We start from the raw sequence: 21,968 nt of genomic DNA on the forward strand, positions 1-21,968 counted from the left end.
CTTCACTGTTCAGTTTATTTTTATTTGATTTTAAGGGCTTTCTCTGCGGTTGTGCTTTGGTTTATGTAGGCTACATGCTTCTGGTATTTCTTTCTACGCTCAAGCAAAAAGAGCCCTCCATTCTTCATCTGTCAAAGCCTCTTCTCTGCAGTTCCCATAGTCACATATCCAGAATTTCAGAGGAGGCTGGCAGGAAGGTCCTGGACTCCTTAGCAGCTTACCTTAACATCCACAATCTCTCCCCTACATTCCTCTATGTAGCTGTTACTCTCATGACTCTCATATCTTCCCAGCACTCTCTGATAGTAGATTGCTCAAGATATTTAAATAACCTATCTTTGCACCCAGCAGACAAGTTACCGTGCATTCCCCCAGTCCCTCACCTCACTAGTTATATTCTTCATAATTGATTCACCCAGAACAAACACTTTGCATACCCAGCCTATTGATGTTTCATCTTCTGCAGGGATGTCCTTATCTGAGGGGATACTCATTGTATCAAACAGGGTGTCCTTGTGGCCTGGGGTTGTTGAGTAATCCTCAGCAGTTACTGCTCTAATAATTGTATTTATGCATTGCTGCTTTAATCATAATAGGAATTTTAGGTCACAGCCTTTTTTATTTGCGAAGCTTAGCATTGAACTCACTGGTAATACTTGCTTGAGTACATTGACCTGGTTTTGACTCTGCCTTTAACAAAGCAATTCGTAGGGAAGAAAGGCCAGAATGAAAGGAGACTGAAAATGTTGAGCTCGCATACTACATTTAAAATTATTAAGCTCCCAGCTAGCTTCACGCAGAATAGAAAGCTGACAAATAAGCAGGTTTTTTCAGTGGCACAATGCCAGAACGAAAGTGAATGCAACAGCAACACATCATTACCCGTCCTCATCTTCCAGCAGTTTTGTGCCTTTCTTCTTCCTGTGGGCTTTTGCAGTGAATTGGCCCTCATACCTTCCCTTCCAGTGATTTCTGTTATTTTGCACAGAACATTACTTTGTGGAAACACCCTAGGCCATGACCCCAAATGGAGAAGTGATAGGTATTACAAAACAAATTTGAATCCAGCCCAGTCTGTGTCACCAGTTTGAGAGGATTCTGCTGTAATGTGAGATCCAGCTGATCCCTGAGGCGCAGAGCTCTCATCAAGGGCGAGGTTGTATGTTTTAGCAGAAGTGAGAGTCTCTCGTGCTTCTGCTTTCTTTGCTGCACTGTAATTTATGAACTGGCTATTGACCAGATACGGAGCCCATCACACAGAGCGTCTACTGAGGATAGTAGCTTAGTAAGCCTTCATTTTCAGAACAGCTATCAAAGGGTATTTCTGATGCAAAAGGCAAGCTGAGCGACAGTAGCAGGAGTGAAAAGGAGGGGGGAGTGAAGGGGGTGTCCATATTGTAAGGTGAAAAGAAAGGGGTGTCTTAATTGACAGCATATTCTAGTCAGTCACCTGCAAGTAACTTGTTCATAGTGTGCTTTTGACACATCAAAAGCAGTATAAGTCAGTGCCACAAATGCATTATGTGGCTTTCATTTTCATTTTTTTTTGGGGGGGTGTAAATCAGGTGTGCAATTCAGGAATGAGGTATAGAATTTCCTATGCTCTGACTTGCACAGAGCTGTGCACAAGTTTCCTCTTGCTCTTTTTCTCTCCGTGTATCATATTGAGTTCACCTGTGCAAAGTGGCCAGCTGCTCCTCACAACTGCTCCTTACATGATTGCATGAGAGACACCAGTGCAGATTCTGCCATGCAGAGATGTAGCCAGCTCCTGTTTGTGTGGTGACTGGAAAAATGTGCTGCCATAACAAGCAGAAACTGTTGCCAAACACTGCTAGTTGTCATAAGCATGCAGACCAGTTGCTCTTGATGTTTCTCCACATGATGCCACAGCCAAGAAGGGATTATGTGGACCCGTAATGAACTGAAGCCATCCTTTAAAGCAGTGTTTATCAAGGAACCCTGGAGTTCCTCAGAAGCATATCTGGGGCTCCTCAGAAAGAACAGCAGTGACAAATGAGCTTCCTTGAAAGGCAGCTCGCTTACGATTTCCATTGCAAAAGGAACCTTCCCTTGTAGCTTGCTCCCACAGGAAATGACTAAATATGTTTATGAGGTGCAGCTGCATGCTTATTTCATATGGGATGATGTTGAGGCCCAGAAGGGCCTGCTCAGTGCCCCATGTGGTCCAAGTGTGTGCCGAGAATGTGCCCCAGAAGTCTCTTCAATGCACTGTGGTTTCATGGCTAAGAGCTCTTTGGCATACAAGATAATGTGAAAAAAATACTCATTGAAAGCTGGAAAAATTTCAAGGAGGTAGCTGTTAGGATGTCTGCCTGCCTTAATTTTGTTGGCGCTGTGATTGCAGCCTTGGTGCTAGCCATAAAAGAAAGAATTGCTCAGCCTGCCATATCTTTCACTTCAGGCAAAAGGGTCAAAACAGGTAAGTATTTCCTTTCAGGACTGTAGGATAGAGCAGGTAAGTTGGGGGCTGATGGAAGTAAAAATGAAGGTGGTATAATACATCTTCCAACTCACAATATTTATTGAGTAGGCTTTCTCTGATCTTGAGGATGTCTGCTCACCAGGTAGTTACTGCCACCTAGTGACTATTAAGTCATTGTCACAATAATAACAACAGAGAAATAACTGTCCAGTCAAATTAATAAGGAGAGCCCTGCTGACCATAGCCTTTCAAATATTTTATTGATTTTTGTTAAGAAATACAAACATTGCAAAAAGAAGAAAACAAGAATCAAAAATCTAAACCACAAATCGTCATGGCCTGGAAGGACAAAAGTACAGTGCAGCTCCAAAGGAATAAAAAAAAAATTGACTCATACAAAGATTCCCTTTACGGATAACAAAGATTCATTGAAATGAAAGTATTTTCTACCTGTTAGTTCTATCTTTATTGGGAATAAAGGTTCAATGAAGTCTTAGATGAGCCATACATTTGCGTATGCTTGTGACACTGAGCGACCATGTGCCTCAATATTCGTGTAAGAAAAAAAATGTGTAAATTCAAGCTCTTTCCTTTAGATGCTTTTTGATACCATTTAGAGACATTTTCTGAGTCGGCATCAGGTTGAGAGCTGGTATTTTATATAGTTGTATATGCAAAATATTTTAATTCACTCTTGTCGTGCTTTAAAAATGCAGGGTGTAAAATGCAACCATTAAGAATACTAAGCAGAAGAGTTGGTATTACTGAAGGAGATGAATAACATCAGTTCTGATATTTATTTTTCTTATTGATAGTGCGGTTGGTGCTTTCATGGCGAGTAAAGATTTAATTGAAGAACTACTGCAAGGAAAGCCATTGGATCTGTCTTTTCAAGGAACCGATCACTTTAGACATCAAGTTGGATTTGTGAAGTTGACTGACAGTGACCATGCAACCACTCTTTTAAAGATAGCAGGTAATTCTTTTTAGCAGTGTTACATAGTGCTCAAAAAGCATCTCTTGACACCCTGCTAATGTAGATTGGTCCTCATACTCACTTCTATTTAGGAGCAGCTAACTTTGAAAACTATCTGAAGAAGTGTGCATGCACACGAAAGCTCATACCAATAACAAACTTAGTTGGTGTCTAAGGTGCTACTGGAAGGAATTTTTTTATTTTGTTTCGACTACGGCAGACCAATACGGCTACCTACCTGTAACTTTGAAAACTTTGCATAGCTGCGAGAGCCTGATCCTAACATGTTTATTTCAAAGTAAATTTCACAGCATTCCATGAAGTGCTTAAGACTGCATTTGGGCAGGCGAATCCTCTTGTCACACGACACCAACATCTGCTGCACCAGCGCTTGCGCGAACTGATTCTATTTGTGATTCTATGCACTGCTCTTCACCTCAAAAGAAAGCAAAACAATAGTACCAGAAATAAGAGTGATAACATAGGTGGGCCACCAGCCCCGCAGCACTCTTAACCACTTTGTCTCCATCCACCTATCACAAGACTGATGACACACTCAGACCCAGCTCAGATGCAATGGGAAATGGTGGGTTCCTCCTATGAGTTGCAGTGAGCCTGTGCTTTGGTCCAAGCTTGCTCTCACAAATCCTAGTTTAAGCAACCCTAACTTAAGTTTGAAAATCTTTGGAACAGTAAATAGTTTAAATTTGAAATTGGACATTTTCAGTCTCTTACTTAAAGGTGTGAAGGAGGAGAGGGAATGTGTGAACCTGAGAGTTCTTGTAGCAGGAAACCATAGTTTTGCTTAAAGTATGAATTGAAGGTACCAGTGCAGGAGTAATGATGGCAGGGGTGCTATGATGTCAAAAACCCATCTCACATTCCCTCCCACACAATGCATAAGAATACTTCCAGGAAGAACCCACGGTGTTTCCTTTGTCAGAGACAATCTCCCAGAAACTGACCAATCACACAACTCCTTCCTTCTCTCTCCGCCCTCCATGAAGGTCCTAGCTGTACGTAGTACTCAAGTGACCCTATGGTGAGCTGTAGCTCAGTGGGGTAATACACACTTACCATAGAAGGGGGGCTCAGGTTTGATTTCTTGCTACATGCTCCCAGGAGAAAAGATTGGAAGGAGCCTGACATGCACCTGAGAGAGTGTGGTATGACTGGTGCATGAAACAGTGACCACACTTGGGTCATTGTCTGACTTCCACAAGGAAAAATGGGGTCAGGGTATAGATTGGTATGCTTGGTGTTCACCAATAAACGTGTTTGTTTTTCCAATAAGCCACAGGGTAAATATGTTCTTATGCTGTGTTTTGTTTGAAGGAGACCGTTCTCCTAGTTGTATCTGATGGAATTGAATTTAGTCCATAAAAAGCTTATGCCATAATGAAATTTGTGTGGGCAGAGTTCTGTGTAGCACTAAGGAGATTGTTTCATCAGTGCAAGCATTTTTGCTCATCCAGCAGAACCATCTCCCCTTTGATCTCCCACCTCTCCACACTGTTCTAGAGATTCTCCCAACCTTCCAGAACAGATTTGGAGGAGGAGTCTTTGCAGTGGTTTCCACTAATGCAGTGATGGCCAAACTTGGCCCTCCAGCTGTTTGGGGACTACAACTCCCATCATCCCTAGCATCCCTTTGTCTTTGTCTTGAGGGTGCCTCAAGGCCCTCCTTTGATTTTTCTACTACTTGATAGTTGAGAGTTGTTTACCTGCTGCATTTTTCACATTCAGGGCAATGGAAGGCATTCTGTGGTCACTGGAGTGCTTAGGCAGGAAAGGATTAAGAACGTGGGAAGGTACCATTGGTCTATATATTTCAGTATTGTCTATACTGGCTGCCAGCAGTTCACCAGGGTTTCACGGCAGGAATCTTTCCCGATCCTAAATGGAGCCAGGGATTTTATGAATGCAAGCTATGAATGATCCTTCCTCTAGGGATTGAGGGTATTTGGGAGTCACACTTTGAGGTGTAGTTTTTCCCACCAGTTAGATCCTCCCATTGCCAGCATGAGGTGTCTTGTCCCTACAGCCCCTGTTTCAGCAGTGGAATTGAGATGATAGGTAGGAGTTTATATCTGGAAATCTGATTAAGTTCAAATCTTCAGATAATTCATACTTGGAAACATTTTGACAGATTTTACTTAGCAGTCTTCTATTACAGAACACATAAATGCCAGATTTCCATTAAACATTAACATCTAGTAGCATGAGATTAATTGGACATTTATTCATTACAATGATATATAATTGCTCGCTGTTCTACTAGCTTCTAAGTGCAAATTCTAGCGAGCTTTAACATCAAACTTTACATTGTAATTCCACTTAGAATGAAAGTGTTAGACTAATTAACAGATGTGCTAGTAATTGCTATGGATTGCCTTAGAATCCAGGGGGGAAAGTTCATTATAACTTGCTGATAAATATCACCGAAGTGGCTTTGAAGGGGCATATCACAGATATATAATATGCTAATAAAAAAAAAGATTCTTAAGATCTATTTCCCCCTCTTGAACATTTATATTGAGCATGACCATTGGACAGACTAATTCTAGCTACATAGCAGCACAGGATTGATAAGATATACTGCCACAACTTAATTAAGATTAGAAACTCTGATGCAAATAAATCTATAGACATTTGAACCTTTTCTTTCACTCATATACAGTATAACATTGGTTGAAAATTTATTTTCTGTAATCAAAGCAACTTCGACCAAAACATACTGTATTTTGGTCGGATGATTGACTTAAATTTATCCTAAATTAAGAAAACCCTTCCCAGCTATATTATCAGCAATGATTTTGGCACATGGCATTCAAGTTAGAATTCTTTTAAACATGTGCAGTTACTCCAGAGATCAGTCAGTGAAAGTATGAATGCATTTTCAAAATAAGTTTAAATCCCTGTGAAATATTGGTGTAAGGCAAGTTTTATGTGAAAGAAATATACTATGTTTATCCAAACCTTGACTTCATTTGGTTATTTGCATTCAGTAATTGGTCAGGAATTACATTGTTGAGGTTTGGCTTCCATTTTAGATTAACCATAGTTTTAACATCTATCTCCAAAAACTGAATTATGCTTAATTTTAATTATGGAATGAAAACAAGTCAGCTTTATAAACTCTAGTTTGTGGTTTGTTTGTTTCCTCTAACCAAGAATTAGCACTACTATAGGTCTATCATAATATTTAAGATACCACCCGACTGCTGTGGGTTTGGACATCACAACAAGCTGTGATTAGCTTAAAACAGAAGGAAAAGTTTTTGAACTTCTTGTCACACTGGAGGAGATGGGTAATGTTGAGCTTGAAGTTTTCCACAACGCGTTGTTAAGTCTTATCTGAGAATGCAGATTTGGAGGGTTCTCCCATGCTTGTCCTGAGCCTTGTACTTAACTGCAGGAACCAGAGTTCTGAGTCTGATCCTATTTTCTTCCACTGTAGTGGAAGCAATGGAGTCACTTTATTTATTTATTCATAAATGTAGCTAATATTTCAGATTCCAGAGCTACTCTAAAGGGAGGGGAAAGGGAACAAAAGTGAATGTTGCATAGGAAAACAGAGACCAGACAATCTGTTAATGCGTTTTTATTGAAAGAAATTTAACAAAAAGATCTCAGTGCTGAAGAAATGCCTGGAGTTTGTCATTGTCCTTTTAGACTGTATCCCAAATTCCAACCGTTTCTTGGAAAAGGTTTCTTTTAAGACATTATTAGAGGCGATGAATGATCTTTTGTGTTCTGAGGAATGTGAAGTCATACCATGCCTGAACATTGCGTGACTCATATTTGCAAAGGCCACTGCCATCTTGGTTATCTTCTACATAGCCTTATATAGCATGCACAAGCTTTCTCTTTAACTCTGCTCTTTACGAATAATTAGTCTAAAACCTGTATTTTTTCACAGCACAGTTGGAACTTACAGCAAATATTTCTGTGCTGTCTCAGCTCCATTCTTTTTGTTTGGGGAGCCTATGCCTTTGGCCCTGTATTTCTGTTTAAATTACAGTAGTTATTTGTAAATTTGTAACTATGCATATGCCAATTTTTTGGTGATGCATGTCAACTATTTTGCCATGAGTAAGTACCCACTCTATCAAGGCTTATGCATTTTGCTTTTGCCACTGTATCCTCAATCAGCATTCATATCAACTCACAATGGGATATACTAGAAAACACAAGACTGGTGCACTTGTGAATCAAGATCTAGCTTCAATTTGTGTTTCTTTCATGTGGAGTCAATTTCTGGCCTAGTTCTCTTGGTTAATATTAACAGTGGTTCATGGTTACATGTTTACTGACAGTGACCATGGGTAACACTAAGTATGATTGCTTCTTGAAGCATATTTTCCCCCATTATTTGAAGCAGATTTTGCAATCCGTGGTGACAAGGGAACCAAGGGGGAATTAACTTCAGGAAAAAGAGAGTAGGTGGGTGGAGTAAGGACTTCCTGATTTCCAGGCTGTATTCTCATTTGCAGTCAGTGGATTAAAAAGCAGAGACATCACCTTGCTGACAAAGGTCTGTATAGTGAAAGCTATGGTTTTCCCAGTAGTCATGTATGGAAGTAAGAGCTGGACCATAAAGAAGGCTGATCGCCGGAGAATTGATGCTTTTGAATTATGGTGCTGGAGGAGACTTTTGAGAGTCCCATGGAATGCAAGAAGATCAAACCTATCCATTCTGAAGGAAATCAGCCCTGAGTGCTCACTGGAAGGACAGATCATGAAATTGAGGCTCCAGTACTTTGGCCACCTCATGAGAAGAGAAGACTCCCTGGAAAAGACCCTCATGTTGGGAAAGATGGAGGGCACAAGGAGAAGGGGACGACAGAGGACGAGATGGTTTGACAGCGTTCTCGAAGCTACCAGCATGAGTTTGACCAAACTGCGGGAGGCAGTGGAAGACAGGAGTGCCTGGCGTGCTCTGGTCCATGGGGTCACGAAGAGTTGGACACGACTAAACGACTAAACAACAACAACAACAAGAATTACTTTGGCATGCTACTACTTTTTTGTGTGGGGTGGGGTACTTTTCTGAAATGGAAACAATGTGATTGCAGTGCTAATTTTTTCTCCTGTAGGCAATTCATTTTACAAGGCCCATTTAATCATTAAAAAAAAATAATAACCAGAAAAAGAGTTGACCAATGAGGCAGAATAAAAACAAAGGTAAAAACAAAATACCTCTGTAGGTTTAGGATAGGTTCATATTTCACATTGTATGCTGAGCAGAAATATTATTTACTTAAGGAAGAGCATTTATGTTCAAAACGTCTGCATCCATTGATCTTCCTTTGCAATTTAATAATGTGCACCATGGGTCTTCGTTTTTGACAGATATTTATTTATTGTAAAAATTAATTGAACCTCTGTCATCTTCCCACCTCCTTTTGTATACACTGTACTAAATCAGTATGAAGGTGCATAATATGACACTTTTTGGATTAGACTAATGGTCAGCGTAGTTCAATATCCTCCTCCTACTGTGGTCAGTCTTCTCCCATTGTTGCTTCCCAGCAACAAATACTTGGAGACATAGTGAACCTAGATGTTGCATAGCTAGTAGATATTGTTGGATTTATGTCCATGAATTTGTCTAATTCCCTTTTAAAGCTTTGGTATAGCATCTTGTGACCACATCCACATCTTGTGGTAATGGTAAATACATAACATACCCAAACTCTCACATGGGACAAGTTGGTTCATTATGCAGATAGAGGCGTGCAGGCAGCATTGGAATTTGTGACTAAGTAAAGCAAATGTTTGACCTTAAAATTGGACAATATGATTTAGCTTTACAACAAAGACTAAATTATTTTAGAAGGACAGTCAATATAATCCCTCATATTTCTATCTATATTTGTTTTGATTTATTAAGCACTGTTAAAGAATGACAATTTTTTCAATGAACTTATTTTTCATTTTTTAGATGAAAACTATCATTGCACAAAACTAGCATCACACATGCCCTAAAAACTACTGTTTGGCAGCTTTTTGTGTGTTTTAGCCATTGTCTAATGTGTAAGGTCACCTCTTGTTTACCACATTACTCTTCTTTTCAAATAAAGGTTTGCGGGTGAGCATGATACCATGAAAAGGACCTGCATTCTCCAAAGTTCTTAGGAGATCACAACTTCAGCAGTGCACTGAATATGGATAGATGCTTCCATTAGATCACCATTCCTCAACCTAGCACCCTCCAGATGTTTGGAATTGCATGGTGACTTGGGCTGACCAGAGATATAGTTGAAAATATATGAAGGGTGCTAACTTGGAGTAGGCTATCTTAGTCAGTGCAGGTATTAGATTGTTTTGCTAATTTGCAGGATTATATAATTTTTTTATTTATTCAGTGGCACAATGAAATCAATGTCTTCACTTCCTTGGGCAGTTAAGCCAATTTTCTCCTCCTTTTATTTCCTCTTCAATCTCTAAATCTCCCCCCACTGGCGACATCCATCTTCCTTGTTCTTGGTTCATCTCTCTCCATCACTATCTTTTTCTGCTTCATTTGTTGAGGAATGGTTGTGCTGTTGATGGTGTGATCTACCTCAAGACAGGTTGAAAACCACCAGATGAAGATGAATTACATGTTGCGTGCAGTAGGTTCTGGAATGCCAGAATCGTTATTCATGATTCACTGTTGAGCTATGGCTGGAAGTATATATCTTATAGGGAACATGTGTCTGCCAACAAAAGTATCATCTCAGCATTCCCTCCTCCTGTAAATCTAGTAAAAGAAAATTTGTGGCATGGTTTCCACTTGAGTTCATTGGCTGCTGCGAGGGATGTCCGAGAATTCCACTCTAAGTGGACACAGATATAGAAATGCCCTTTGTCTGTGTGTTCATGTAGTGCTCAGGACTGGAATTCCTTGGAAGTGAATGCGGTCTGCATTTGTTCACAGCAGGGTGGGTTTTTTTTTAGTTCATAGATTATGTATAATTAATGTCATATTTTTTGACATGCTGCTTTGTTTGGCATTTCCTAACACTTATAATGTAGCTCAGTAGATGTTTGGAACCCTGTGATGAGACAGCTAATTGATGGGCCATTACCTGCTTCATTTACTTTGAAAGAGAGCATATGTGGAATAAATGACACAAAGTATTTGCTTTGGCTGAGAAAGGTGCTGTCAAGGTGTGAGAAAGTCATTTATGTATTCAGGTTGTTGCCAAAGGAGACTAGGACTGCAGGCCTAGCCATGTTGTCTCAGAAGTAAATACAATTGAATTTCATGAGACTTACTCCCAGGTAAGTAGGGTTAGGGTTTTAGCTTTCATTTGCTTCCTATTGTAAATTATAAAAACCAGTGGGGTGCATCATTCATTCTCCTTCTTCTAACATGAAAAAGTGATCTCATTGCCTGTGGATCTTACTTGCACTCCTCCATTAAGGTGCTAACCTGTTTGTCAAGTGGGAAGAACCATCTTGATTTGACTTCCCAGTTTGACCACCCCAAATCTATGTTTTAAAGTAAATTTAAATTTAAAATTCATTTCCTCTCTCCTTCCCCCAGGGTTTTCTTGACTAAACTGACCCTCACCAATGCTGCAGTAAGCGAAATGAGATTGGATGACAAGTTTATTCTGAACTATGAAGTAAACCCCAATGAATTCAATTGACTTACTTCTGAGTAGACTTGATTAGGCTTGCAACCATTGATAGCTTTGTGATGGGCCATTAGCCATTTAATTAACTTAGTCTTCAAGGTACCACAAGGCTCTTTGTTGTTTTTGCTGCCAGAGGCTACCCTCTGGAAATTCATTAGCTTTGGAAAACAACAACAACAACAACAACAACAACAACAAAACACACACACACACACACACACACAGAAGGAAGGTAACAGATTTGTAAATATCTGTGTTAGCCGAGATATACAATTAAATCAGAATGTAGTATTGGAGTGGATTGAGGTATGCTTGTACATCCCTAGCTGTTATTTGTAAGGGGTGTGGAAGTTCTCAACACAATGACATCATATCACATGTTTTCTGTTATGAGATATTATCAGGGAACGGGAGGAATAGATGTACTGTACAGCTGCTTCTTTTAGAGGCAGCCGCACAGGATCCATGTTGTCTAGCTCCATTGTAGGGATATACGAATGAAACTTTTAAAAGTTTATTCTTTATACCATGTAAGATGAGAACTGGGTTTGCATTTTTTACTAGTGCCACACTGTTCTCTGGTAGAATAACAATATAGCTTATGACAGAAGCAAGAACAGGAAGTTAGAGATTTTTAAGACCAGCCAGCAACCAGACCTTCTGAATCTAATTAGATATGAATCTCATACAGGGATTGTACATGGCATCAACAACATCTGGGTTTTCCAGAGAGCCTGTACATAATTCTTGGCAACAAGTCTCTAAACCATTTCACACAGAGTTAAAAGCTCAGTCGCAGACCAGGCAGGGCCTCGGTATTTATGCAAAGTGATTAATTATTGCACAGTGCAGATCAGTAGAGCAGTTTTAGTAACGTTGTTATCTGCTAGAAGCAACAAGTTGCAATGGTATCAAAATTGTAATTTGGAAGTGGTCAGATGAAGTAAGCCTCTTTTTTTGCTGTTGTTAGTCATCTGTCCTGATGGTTTTCCACAGATCAGTTGTATGCTGGCAAGACCAAGTGTTAGATTAGATCATCTGGCATTCCTTTTATTTTGTTTGTATTGTTTCCTAAATGAGCTCATCTGAAAGATATAACATTCTTTGTACCATTATGACCACTTTATTTCTCAGCGCTAGGAGAAGTGCTGATTTCCTGAAAGCAGATAGCTCCATAGGTCATTAACTGGAACAGAACAGTGAATTGTACTTAAAAAAAAAAGTCAGTGGCAAGCAACTTCAGTACTGAGAAACAACAGCAGAACACAGAATGGTTATCCTGTAAAATTCAGACTTTGCTTGAGAGTCCAACTGTTCAAATACAGAGAACTGGTGTTCTGGCCACAGGAGGGAGCCTATATTTCATGAACAGAGCAGCACACTTTAAAAAGCAGCTCCAGAGGGTGAAGAAAGATAATAGAAAACAGATCAGTTTTACTGTTTTCTCTCCTTAGTCATAGGAAAAATAATTTCCCTTTCATGAGGACAATATGCAACAAGCCACTGAACATGAGAATTACCTTTATGAATGTTTCATATGGAGAGTAGATTAATTTATATTGCTTTACTTTGTCACATAAGTTTGATCTTGCAACAATCCACTATGGAAAGAACTGCCTACACTAGACCAGATCAAGAACCCATCTGGTTGAGCACTTTGGCCCACCTGAGATGTAACAACAAACCATGGCTTGTTCCAAGCATGAGTATACATTCCCTCTTCCTTCTGCTTCATGTGTGAGGGATGACTGAAAGCTTCCAATTCCTCTTAAGAATAAACTATAGCTAGCACACCAGGATATCACACTATGGTTTGATCCTGGTTTGTTTCAATTTACAAAGGGAGAAGTGGGGAGACCTGTGTCAGGAACCCACACAGTTTTCCTGATCCAAATTATTCCCCCTCCTCTGCATGGGTCAAAAGTGCCATTGAAACAAGAATTTGGCATCTTATTTCTATGAATATTGGTTTCACTATTTTGATGTGCATGTTTCACTAATGGCACTGTATTTACCGTAAACATATAAGAAATGGGTATAATATCAGCGCTCAGAAATTATATCTGTTTTCTTAATCAGTTGCAATTCCTCAAATTGAAGCTACCGGTATTTTATTTCTTTAAAAGCAAGTGGAACTTAATTTCTTCAGGTTGGTATCCCATATTAATAAAACAGGACAGAAACAGAGCGATCTGAGAGTCTTCTACATTAAATATGCATTATTGTATGCCATTTTGGTCATTTATACTTCAGTGAGTATAACACAACAGATGGAATATTTAAATGTATTCATGACTGTAGTGGAACATATAAAAAAGTAAAATGCTTATGCAGGTTTGGTAGAACAGAAACCAGAAGAAGTGTATATCTAGTACATTAATAATTAAACCTAAATTAAAAGAAGCTTCGTGGTAAAATTATACTGCTAATATATTTTTGGCAAGAAAATAAGGTTATAGGGAGATTTAAGTGAATAAGAATCAATTATCCCAATCAGAAGATATATATAATTTGATTCTGTTAAATGACTTCATCGTTTTGGTTTATATTTTAACTTGGGATGCTGGATAGTAAAATTTTAATTTATTTTTTTTAAGTTTCATTACATAAAACTGTGTAAATGCATCCTATTGAATTCATTGTGTCTTCTCTACTATAAATTGTTATTGAACAATTTATTTACAGTGTAATCCCCCAGCAGCTGCAGGGCCCCTACACTTCCCCCTTTCCAAAGCTTGCTCAGGCTGAGTCCTGGCAGGTCTCAGACATTCCTGCGATAGCACAGTGGGGTGACTGTGCAACATCTGTTGTTGCTGTTTGCAGCTGTTCAGAGCAGTTACAACCATTTCCACTCAGGTATTGGAAGCTCATAATTCCTGATTCTCCATTAGTTACAGTGGCTTTGTGGACAGTATATGGACACTTCAGTTGTATGCTGTCTCAGAGCCCAGAGAGGTCTGGGACTTGCCGGTTTTTGAGTGCCTGGTATACAAATATAGTATCTGATACCCATATAGTAAACCACTCTGGACTCTATTTCATACCAGGAAAATGAAAACACAGAATAAAATGTTAGCAAATATATCTGTGTTGAGGGCTGGTTTTTAGAAGAATGGTGACAAGAGAAAAGGGCAGAGTTTTAGGAGAGTAGAGAAGCTTGGCTTTGCCACTGAATCAACCATAGGGGGTGATTTATTGTTCTTGGAAGAACAAGTTGGGGAAAGAGCCATGCTGAACTGGAGTAGCTGAGAGCTGATTTGCTTTGCTGTTCAGCTCATGGACATTGGTTTTCAATCTAGTTGGTGGAGTCTGAGCTGGTTGTATGGTATACACATGACCAGCTCAGCCTGTGGCAGTGCATCTGGGAATCAGCATGGGCCAACTCAAAACTAGAGCCACCCTGGGGTGAAATAGGCCCAAGATAGCTTATCAAGGGAGAGCACATTGACTTTGAAAGTTGATAAGCAGAGAGGCACTGGAAGGAAAAAACAGAGGGTTGCCTAGAAAAGCTATTTAACTGGCAAATCCACAGGTCAAGGCATATCTGGAGTGGAGAGGGTGAGAAAGTATCTCATGAATTATCTGTAAGTGCAGGACTAGGGATGCTATTGTCGGACTACATTGTGGTAAGACAGTTATTTCTTATACCTTATTCCTTATCTTAGACTCCATTACAGACTTGAATTTGTTTTATTTTGTTTCACCCGTTAGTAAAGCAATAGGGCACATATTCAGTTTCTAATATGTACACTTGTTAATGCTCTGACCTTCAATGATGCATCACAATTCTAATTTCTGAAATTCTGACTGTGTTCTGTTTTGAGAAACATGCCTAATTTCTTCGTTTTGAAATTATTGGAGAGTAATTACTGACGCATTTCCTGAGTAAACTTTCCACAAGGAGATGGACATCCCCAGTAATTTCTAACATTGATTATATGTTTTTCAAGCCATTTGAAATGGCTGTTTGCCTCTCAGCATGTGGCCTCAGTACAAAATCAATACCAAATGAAGCTCTGACTCATTCGTTATTGATCTGTCTATGCCATTATTTGACTCTTGGAACTGCATTTTTGCTTGAAATGCAAACAAAAGTATTTTCTGATGTATATACAAATCTCTGGTTCTTAAGAGCTACTGGGGAGGTTATACTTTGGGTACCATCTACCAATGAAATAAATAAAAAAGGATCTGTCAAAGCAAGGAGTAGGGCCTTCTCAGCAGTAGTGTCCCAGTTCAATATTTCCTTTCAGGGGAAGGCCCACCAAAGATTGCACTTAAATTTCTTTTTAGAGACCGCTTAAAACATTTACTAAGATGTTTATAAATTAAACTTCAGAGTTATTGTTTCTGTTGATGGGTTATTGAAACAGAGAGGTGTTTGCTAGATCTTTTGCATATTTTGTGCAAATTATTCGTTGATTTCTTTAAATGTTTTTTTAAAAATCACTTTGAGTTTTTAGTTGGAAAGGGAAGTGAACAAGAAATTTAGTAAGTAAGAGATTCAAGTTACTGTAATTTAAAACAAGGATGGTGGTAGGTGGATTGGATGTGGGTTCCTGAAATGCTGTATCTTTATCTCTCAACACCACTGTCCCTGTTTATTTAGTTTCACATGGATGAAAAATAAGCAATGACTCTTCATGGATGCTCCATATAAACAACATTTTATTGCTAAGTGCTTATTCTGGAGTTGCAGTTTCCATCTTGTCTACTGAGTATATCTTTCATAAAGCACATACATTCCCCAGCCTGCTTCCCTCCATTGTTGACCCCCTCCTGCTTGAGCACCTATATTCCATACCTGAGGTGCCCTTAGTGCTGTTGGTAGCGCTAGCTTTACAACAGACCATCTGAGGGGACTGGATTATTTCAACCTCTTGGGTGAGAGTTTAGAAAATATAGAGGCTCCCTAACATACAGAATTTGGCCATCCCTGATTTTGCTAGGATTTCAGTATTCCAAAGACCAAAACCTGGACACCACCACCATTGGTGCACCCCCCCACACTCATCTCCGCAGCTCACCCCCTCCTTTAGGGTTGCTGGCACCTGGGGAGGAGTTACAGGAGCTGATGCACTGAGAAGGAAAGAGGAGATGGAGGGAAGAGAGCAACAACGGAGGGTACCAGGGAGGGACGTGGTTGACATGAGGCAGCCCTGCGCTGAGAAAGAGAGAGGAAATGGAAGGCAGAGAAAGAGATAAACACCGAAGGGCACTAAAGAGGGACACGGCTGGTGTGAGCTGACCCCTGCTGCTGGCAGGAAAGGAAAGCGACCCCCCAGACATTTTTGCATATTCTAAAAAACCAAAACCCTGCTAGAGATTTTTACCCCTGAAAACCAGACATGTCCGGGAAAATCCAGACAAAAGGCAACCCTACAATTATATAAGGAGTTTCTATACAACTTTCTAAAACTTTAAATCTGTTTCTTTCCCTGAAAACAGTTCCTGCTGTCAGTAATTCATTGCAACTGGAAAAGTTACTTGTTAATTTTAGAGGCTCTTTGGAAAAAAAACATTAAAGTATCATTCTGATGAGGGGGAAATGGAAAATAGGAAGCTGTCTCTAAGGTTGGAGGTCCCTATGTTATGAATGGGAGGACTGGGATTGAAAGTGGCTTGCCTAAGGTTACCTAGTGAGCTCAAAGTAGTGGCAGGATCTGAACCAGACTTATGGCTCTGTCTTACTGCCCCTAGGCTACACAGGTTGTCTAGAGAGCTACCATCCTGGTCAACATCTTATTTCGGGTTCACTGCTCTCATACCCATACCAGTCACATATACCCTCTATCTCTTTGAGTTGAATCCAACAAAGTCATACTCAAAGTATGGACTTGTGGCAGGGGAGGAAAGGGATAAAAACCCTCTCCACATGCAGTAAAGGTAAAGGTACCCCTGCCCGTACGGGCCAGTCGTGTCCGACTCTAGGGTTGTGCGCCCATCTCACTTAAGAGGCTGGGGGCCAGCGCTGTCCGGAGACACTTCTGGGTCACGTGGCTAGCGTGACGAAGCTGCTCTGGCGAGCCAGTACCAGCGCAGCACACAGAAACGCCGTTTACCTTCCCGCTATAAAGCGGTACCTATTTATCTACTTGCACTTAGGGGTGCTTTCGAACTGCTAGGTGGGCAGGAGCTGGGACCGAAAGACAGGAGCTCACCCCGCCGTGGGGATTCGAACCGCCGACCATACGATCGGCAAGTCCTAGGCACTGAGGTTTTACCCACAGCGCCACCCGCGTCCCTTCCACATGCAGTAGCCCCTGCAAAACTCTATAGAAAAGATTTGAATATTGAAGTTATGGACATGTAATGTCAACATTTGCTGTGGCAGTTGGAAACAAATACATATTTTAATCTTTATTTTCTTGAGTGTGGGGGTGGCAGCTAACTCGTGGTCCTGCAGTTATTGTTGGCCTCCAGTTTCCATCACCCCCTGCCAGCATGCTCAGTAGTCAGGAATGATGGGAGTTTTAGTCATCTGCAGAGTCACAGGTTAGCTAACCTGGTTTTGCTCAGGATGCAATACTCACAGTGTCCACTTGGAAAGTAAGTCCTGTTCAATTCAGTGGTGCTTACTAACAGGTAAGTGGGGACTAGGAAAGCAGCACTGGTTGTATAGATTTCTTAAGTGGATAATGCCAGTCAGGCGTGCCCACCTCTGCACTCCTTTCCTCTAGAGCAGTTTAGTCACTTGGTGAATCTGCCTTCTGTATATTTCTCGTCTTCAGTGCGGAAACTCACATCTCCCATGGTCTTTTTCTTCTTTTAATGCTATAAGCATTCTACACCCAGAAGCAAGGCCAAACATAGTAATAGAGATGTAATATTGTACCATTGTCACAAAACAATATTCTTTCTAATCATCCTGAAGATTCCCAAATGACTTACTTTCGCTGTAAATACAGCTGGTAATAAACACAACTAAACGGCACATTCCATTGACATTTTTCAAGTAGCAACATTAATATAAATACTGATTTCTTTTTAACATAAGTTTGATATGCTGCAATCTTGAGATACTACAAACATTATTCTGAAATGAGTTTTTAATATCACAAACTAAATTTATCCGAGTAGTGCCTCTGCAGAGGTTAATGAAGCATGCATGTAGCCCATTATCTTTAATATGAAAACTCTTTAATAGAAAACAATTATGTCAGCTTTGTCATTATTATTATCCCCCTAGGATGAAAAGACTTAAATGAAGGGAATCAAATGCATCTTTATGTATATCTTTGAAATAAGTATGATTACCTTTATTTTCTTCATATGAAGAGGCTTACAAAATAAACGTCCTTCTGAAATTGATCATTGCCTGAGTTATTTTCAGGTTCTTACACAGAGGTTCTTCAAAAGATTAAACCCATGCATATCTGCCACTGAATCCTGTATGTTGTAGATTATTTAGGAGTGGAGGTGGGGAGGACGTGTAAGGAAATATTGTCACTTTGTACAAGGTACCAGTCAGGCCTTTTGGACCTAGAAAAGACTCAACTCTTCACCCCTTCCTCAGGATAAACTCAAACGGTTGGAAATATATTTCTGCAAACCTTTAAGTTTTCTGTTCTTTTTGTCAAACAACATAAGAACACAATTTGAAAACTGTTACACTAAGTAAACAACTCCACTCTTCCCATATTGCCTTTTTTAAAAAAATGTGATAGAATTCAGTCTCTGCAATGATTTTTTCACAGTTCTTCACTAAAATAGAATAAGCATTGACCCTGCTGATTTGGGAAAACAGAGCTTTAGTTCTTTTAACTGTCACATGTAGAGATATTTATGCTAATTCAAAGTAGGTTTATTTCCAATGACAACCAAACTGCTTTTTTAGGGTTGCTAATCAGTCATTTTAAAGACTTTTACAGACTGGTGCAGCAATCCACCTTCTGATAACAAGCCATTTTTAGCTTTCCCCTCCTCTTTGAGCAAGCTTTTGTTTAATGCCCCAGCTCCACCCTTTCCTATGTTTGTGGGACAATGATCAGCAGCTGTTCCTCTAAGGACTTTTTGTTTGACAACACACACCTCTTAATTATTTTAGGGATCTACATGGTACCAGAAGGCCATAACAGCCAGATTTATTTTTCTGACTTCTTTGCTTTTTAAAAAAGGTAAAATCAGGAAGCTCAAGACAAAGCACAGTAGCACAAATATTTTGGAATCGTAAGATATCTCACAACCCTTTTTCATTTGGTAATAATTAGCTTCACATGGTAGAAAGTGGCGTATTAACATCAGACTAGATGTTAATAAGGTGGAAAGCTCCCATATATGGCGATAGACTCCAGAAGCTTTACCCAGATGTTGGCCCCAGTCTTCAGTAGGTGCACTTATCAACAATTCCTGTGCAGACTCCGAACTATATACATGGTGCAGAATCAGTATTATAGTGATAATACCAATCACCACGTTTCGCTTAATATTTGTATAGCAGCTCTCGTGCAAAGAGATCAATAAGAAAGAAATCAGTATGAGTTAGCACATGTTGTACTACATGTGTTGATTTTATATGTGTATACAAATTGTAGAGTTGGAAGGGACCCCTAGGGTCATCTTTCAACCCCCTGCAATGCAGTAAAAAGTATCCATAAGAATACACATACATGAATTTGTTGAAATAAAAAATAATAATTGTCCAGTAGCACCCTTAGAGACCAACTAAGTTTGTTCTGGGTATACGCTTTCGTGTGCATGCATACTTCTTCAGGTACCTTGTCCAGTACAGAGCATTCCTCCTGTATTTGCTTCTGTTTAGAGTACAGAACGCTGATCAGATGTTTGAGCAGCTTCTTGGCGAGAGTGTGGCATAGTTTCTTTACATATTCAGTAGGATAGGTGGATTGTAGAGGGTTCTTAATTCTAAGACCCTTAGGTATAATGTCCAGGTTCTTGCATTTAGTCAGAAAGGAGATATCAGTCTGTACCTGTGCAAGTTTCTTTGTGAGGTTGGTGGACTTCCATTTCATGCGGCTCAACGTGTGCCTTCCATGATTCTAGATTCAGGTAGGTAGCTGTGTTGGTCTGACGCAGTCGAAATAAATAAAAAAAATTACAAAATTTTCCATTAGCACCTTAGAGACCAACTAAGTTTGCTTATACCCAGAACAAACTTAGTTGGTCTCTAAGGTACTACTGGACAATTTTTTAATGAATTTGTTGAAAGCCAAAATGCATGTTACTGGCAGTGCTTAGAACTGAATCCAGCTTTCTTAACATCTTTGAATGTCACTGCTTTCTTTGCATGGAAGGTTTGTATGGATTTACAATATTTTCAAGCAATTAATTCAAACAGAGAAGTGCATGTCTGTCAACAGGTGTTGATGGGAAATACCAATAATTCATAGGTATTAAAATAAGTGTCCAGTATTGATCTGATACCCAACAACAACAATACCCAGTGGTGATTATGGCAGGCTAATAGAAGCCCTTTATTGAGCTTTCCTTTTTAAACTATATTATAGTTTTAACAAACAAACAACGCCCCCCATCACGCCAAAATAATAATTCAACCAGCCTAAGACACTAGATCAGTACAAAATACAAGAAACAACAACCCTGTATGTACTCAAATTTAATGCTCACCACTTTTGGCCAAATTATGTTGCGAAAATTTAGGTTCACATTAGATTCAATACCACATTTACATTCACCAGCTAATACTTCTTTGGTTTCAAGGTTCTGAAAATTGAGGTATGCATTAGATTTGATGGCGCATTAGACTTGAGTAAATATGGTAAAAAAATACTCAACACAATAAAACCAACACCTCATGGCAACTGATCCTGCTAGTCTAAATGCCACAGTTTATGCTGTTTTACTGGCTATCAGTTATATAGTTCTATTATGTTTCACTGGTACAACAGTGTGAGTCAACATTGCTATGCCTAGAACAGTGTTGACCTGGCAAACTTTAGTCTTAGGTGGTACAAATTTGGGCAGAAATTAATTGTGACAGATGTAAAACAACACATGTAACCATCACCTTGAGGGCTTTTCACCTGCTGCAAAGCTATGTTAGGAAGGTGGGTTTGTTGCACTAACGAGTATAGCAGATTGGCTCTTTCCATTTTTAAAAAATATGCAATTTTTAAAATGTGTATCTAGTTTCAAGTGCGTAATTCTGTGGTTTGCTTGTAAGTTTAAATTAGACTCTATCTGAACATTTGTTCTCGTTTCTGTCTTGTTTTATCATTCATAATTTTATCAAACTTTATAGTCTGTACAATGTTTGGAATTTTAAAAGTTTCTTCATTTGTGCCTACCTAGATATTGTGAGGAAGCTATTTAAAGAAAAGGGCATCGTCACAGGAGATGATAAAGCTTTTAAGCCTCACTTGACCTTCATGAAGCTGTCAAAATCGCCAAAACTACGAAAACAGGTGCAGTCACTTTGTACATCACAATATCTGTACAAATGGTGGGGGAATGCTATGACCTTTAAGAAATTGTACTATAAAGGAGGTTCAAATTTCCAAACACAGTAACCCAGAAGTCAAGTAGTGATGCTTAAAAATACAGTGGTACTTTGGTTTAAGAACAGTCCAGTTTAAGAACGATTTGGTTTACAAACTCCGCAAAACTGGAAATAGTGTCCCGGTTTGAGAACTTTACTTCGGTCTAAGAACGGAATCCAAACAGTGGAAGGGCACCAGTGGCAGGAGGCCTCATTAGGGAAAGCACACCTTGGTTTAAGAATGGTTTTGGTGTAAGAACAGACTTCCAGAATGGATTAAGTTCGTAAACTGAGCTACCACTGTATATATTATTTTGAGTAGTATCCAAGGCATTTGTTCCATTAGTGCAAGAATTCTCCCTCTATGCCCTCTCCAAATCTGTTCCAGAGGGTTGGCTTGTGGCAAACTCCCTGAATATTGATGGGGGCGAGATAATGTGACAGTGCTTTGGGTGA

At 39.6% G+C, this 21,968-nt stretch overlaps 1 protein-coding gene and 1 long non-coding RNA gene across 7 annotated transcripts in view; both read left to right on the forward strand.

Moving 5' to 3' along the window:
* LOC310760040 overlaps positions 1–21,968 on the forward strand; it is a 592,410-nt gene that overhangs the window by 18,715 nt on the left and 551,727 nt on the right. The gene's annotated exons all lie outside the window — the stretch shown is intronic.
* Positions 1–21,968, forward strand: part of AKAP7 (A-kinase anchoring protein 7) — a 76,669-nt gene that overhangs the window by 15,256 nt on the left and 39,445 nt on the right. For all 6 annotated transcript variants that reach the window (XM_083607800.1, XM_083607801.1, XM_083607802.1 and 3 more), the window contains exons 5-6: positions 3,262–3,422; positions 21,326–21,438. In XM_083607800.1, coding sequence (XP_083463926.1) covers positions 3,262–3,422; positions 21,326–21,438 — 274 coding nt within the window. The remainder of the gene's footprint in view (positions 1–3,261; positions 3,423–21,325; positions 21,439–21,968) is intronic.

The sequence above is a fragment of the Podarcis filfolensis genome (assembly GCF_964270895.1).
Source record: "Podarcis filfolensis genome assembly, chromosome: 3".
In the NCBI taxonomy this organism is placed as follows: Eukaryota; Metazoa; Chordata; class Lepidosauria; order Squamata; family Lacertidae; genus Podarcis; species Podarcis filfolensis.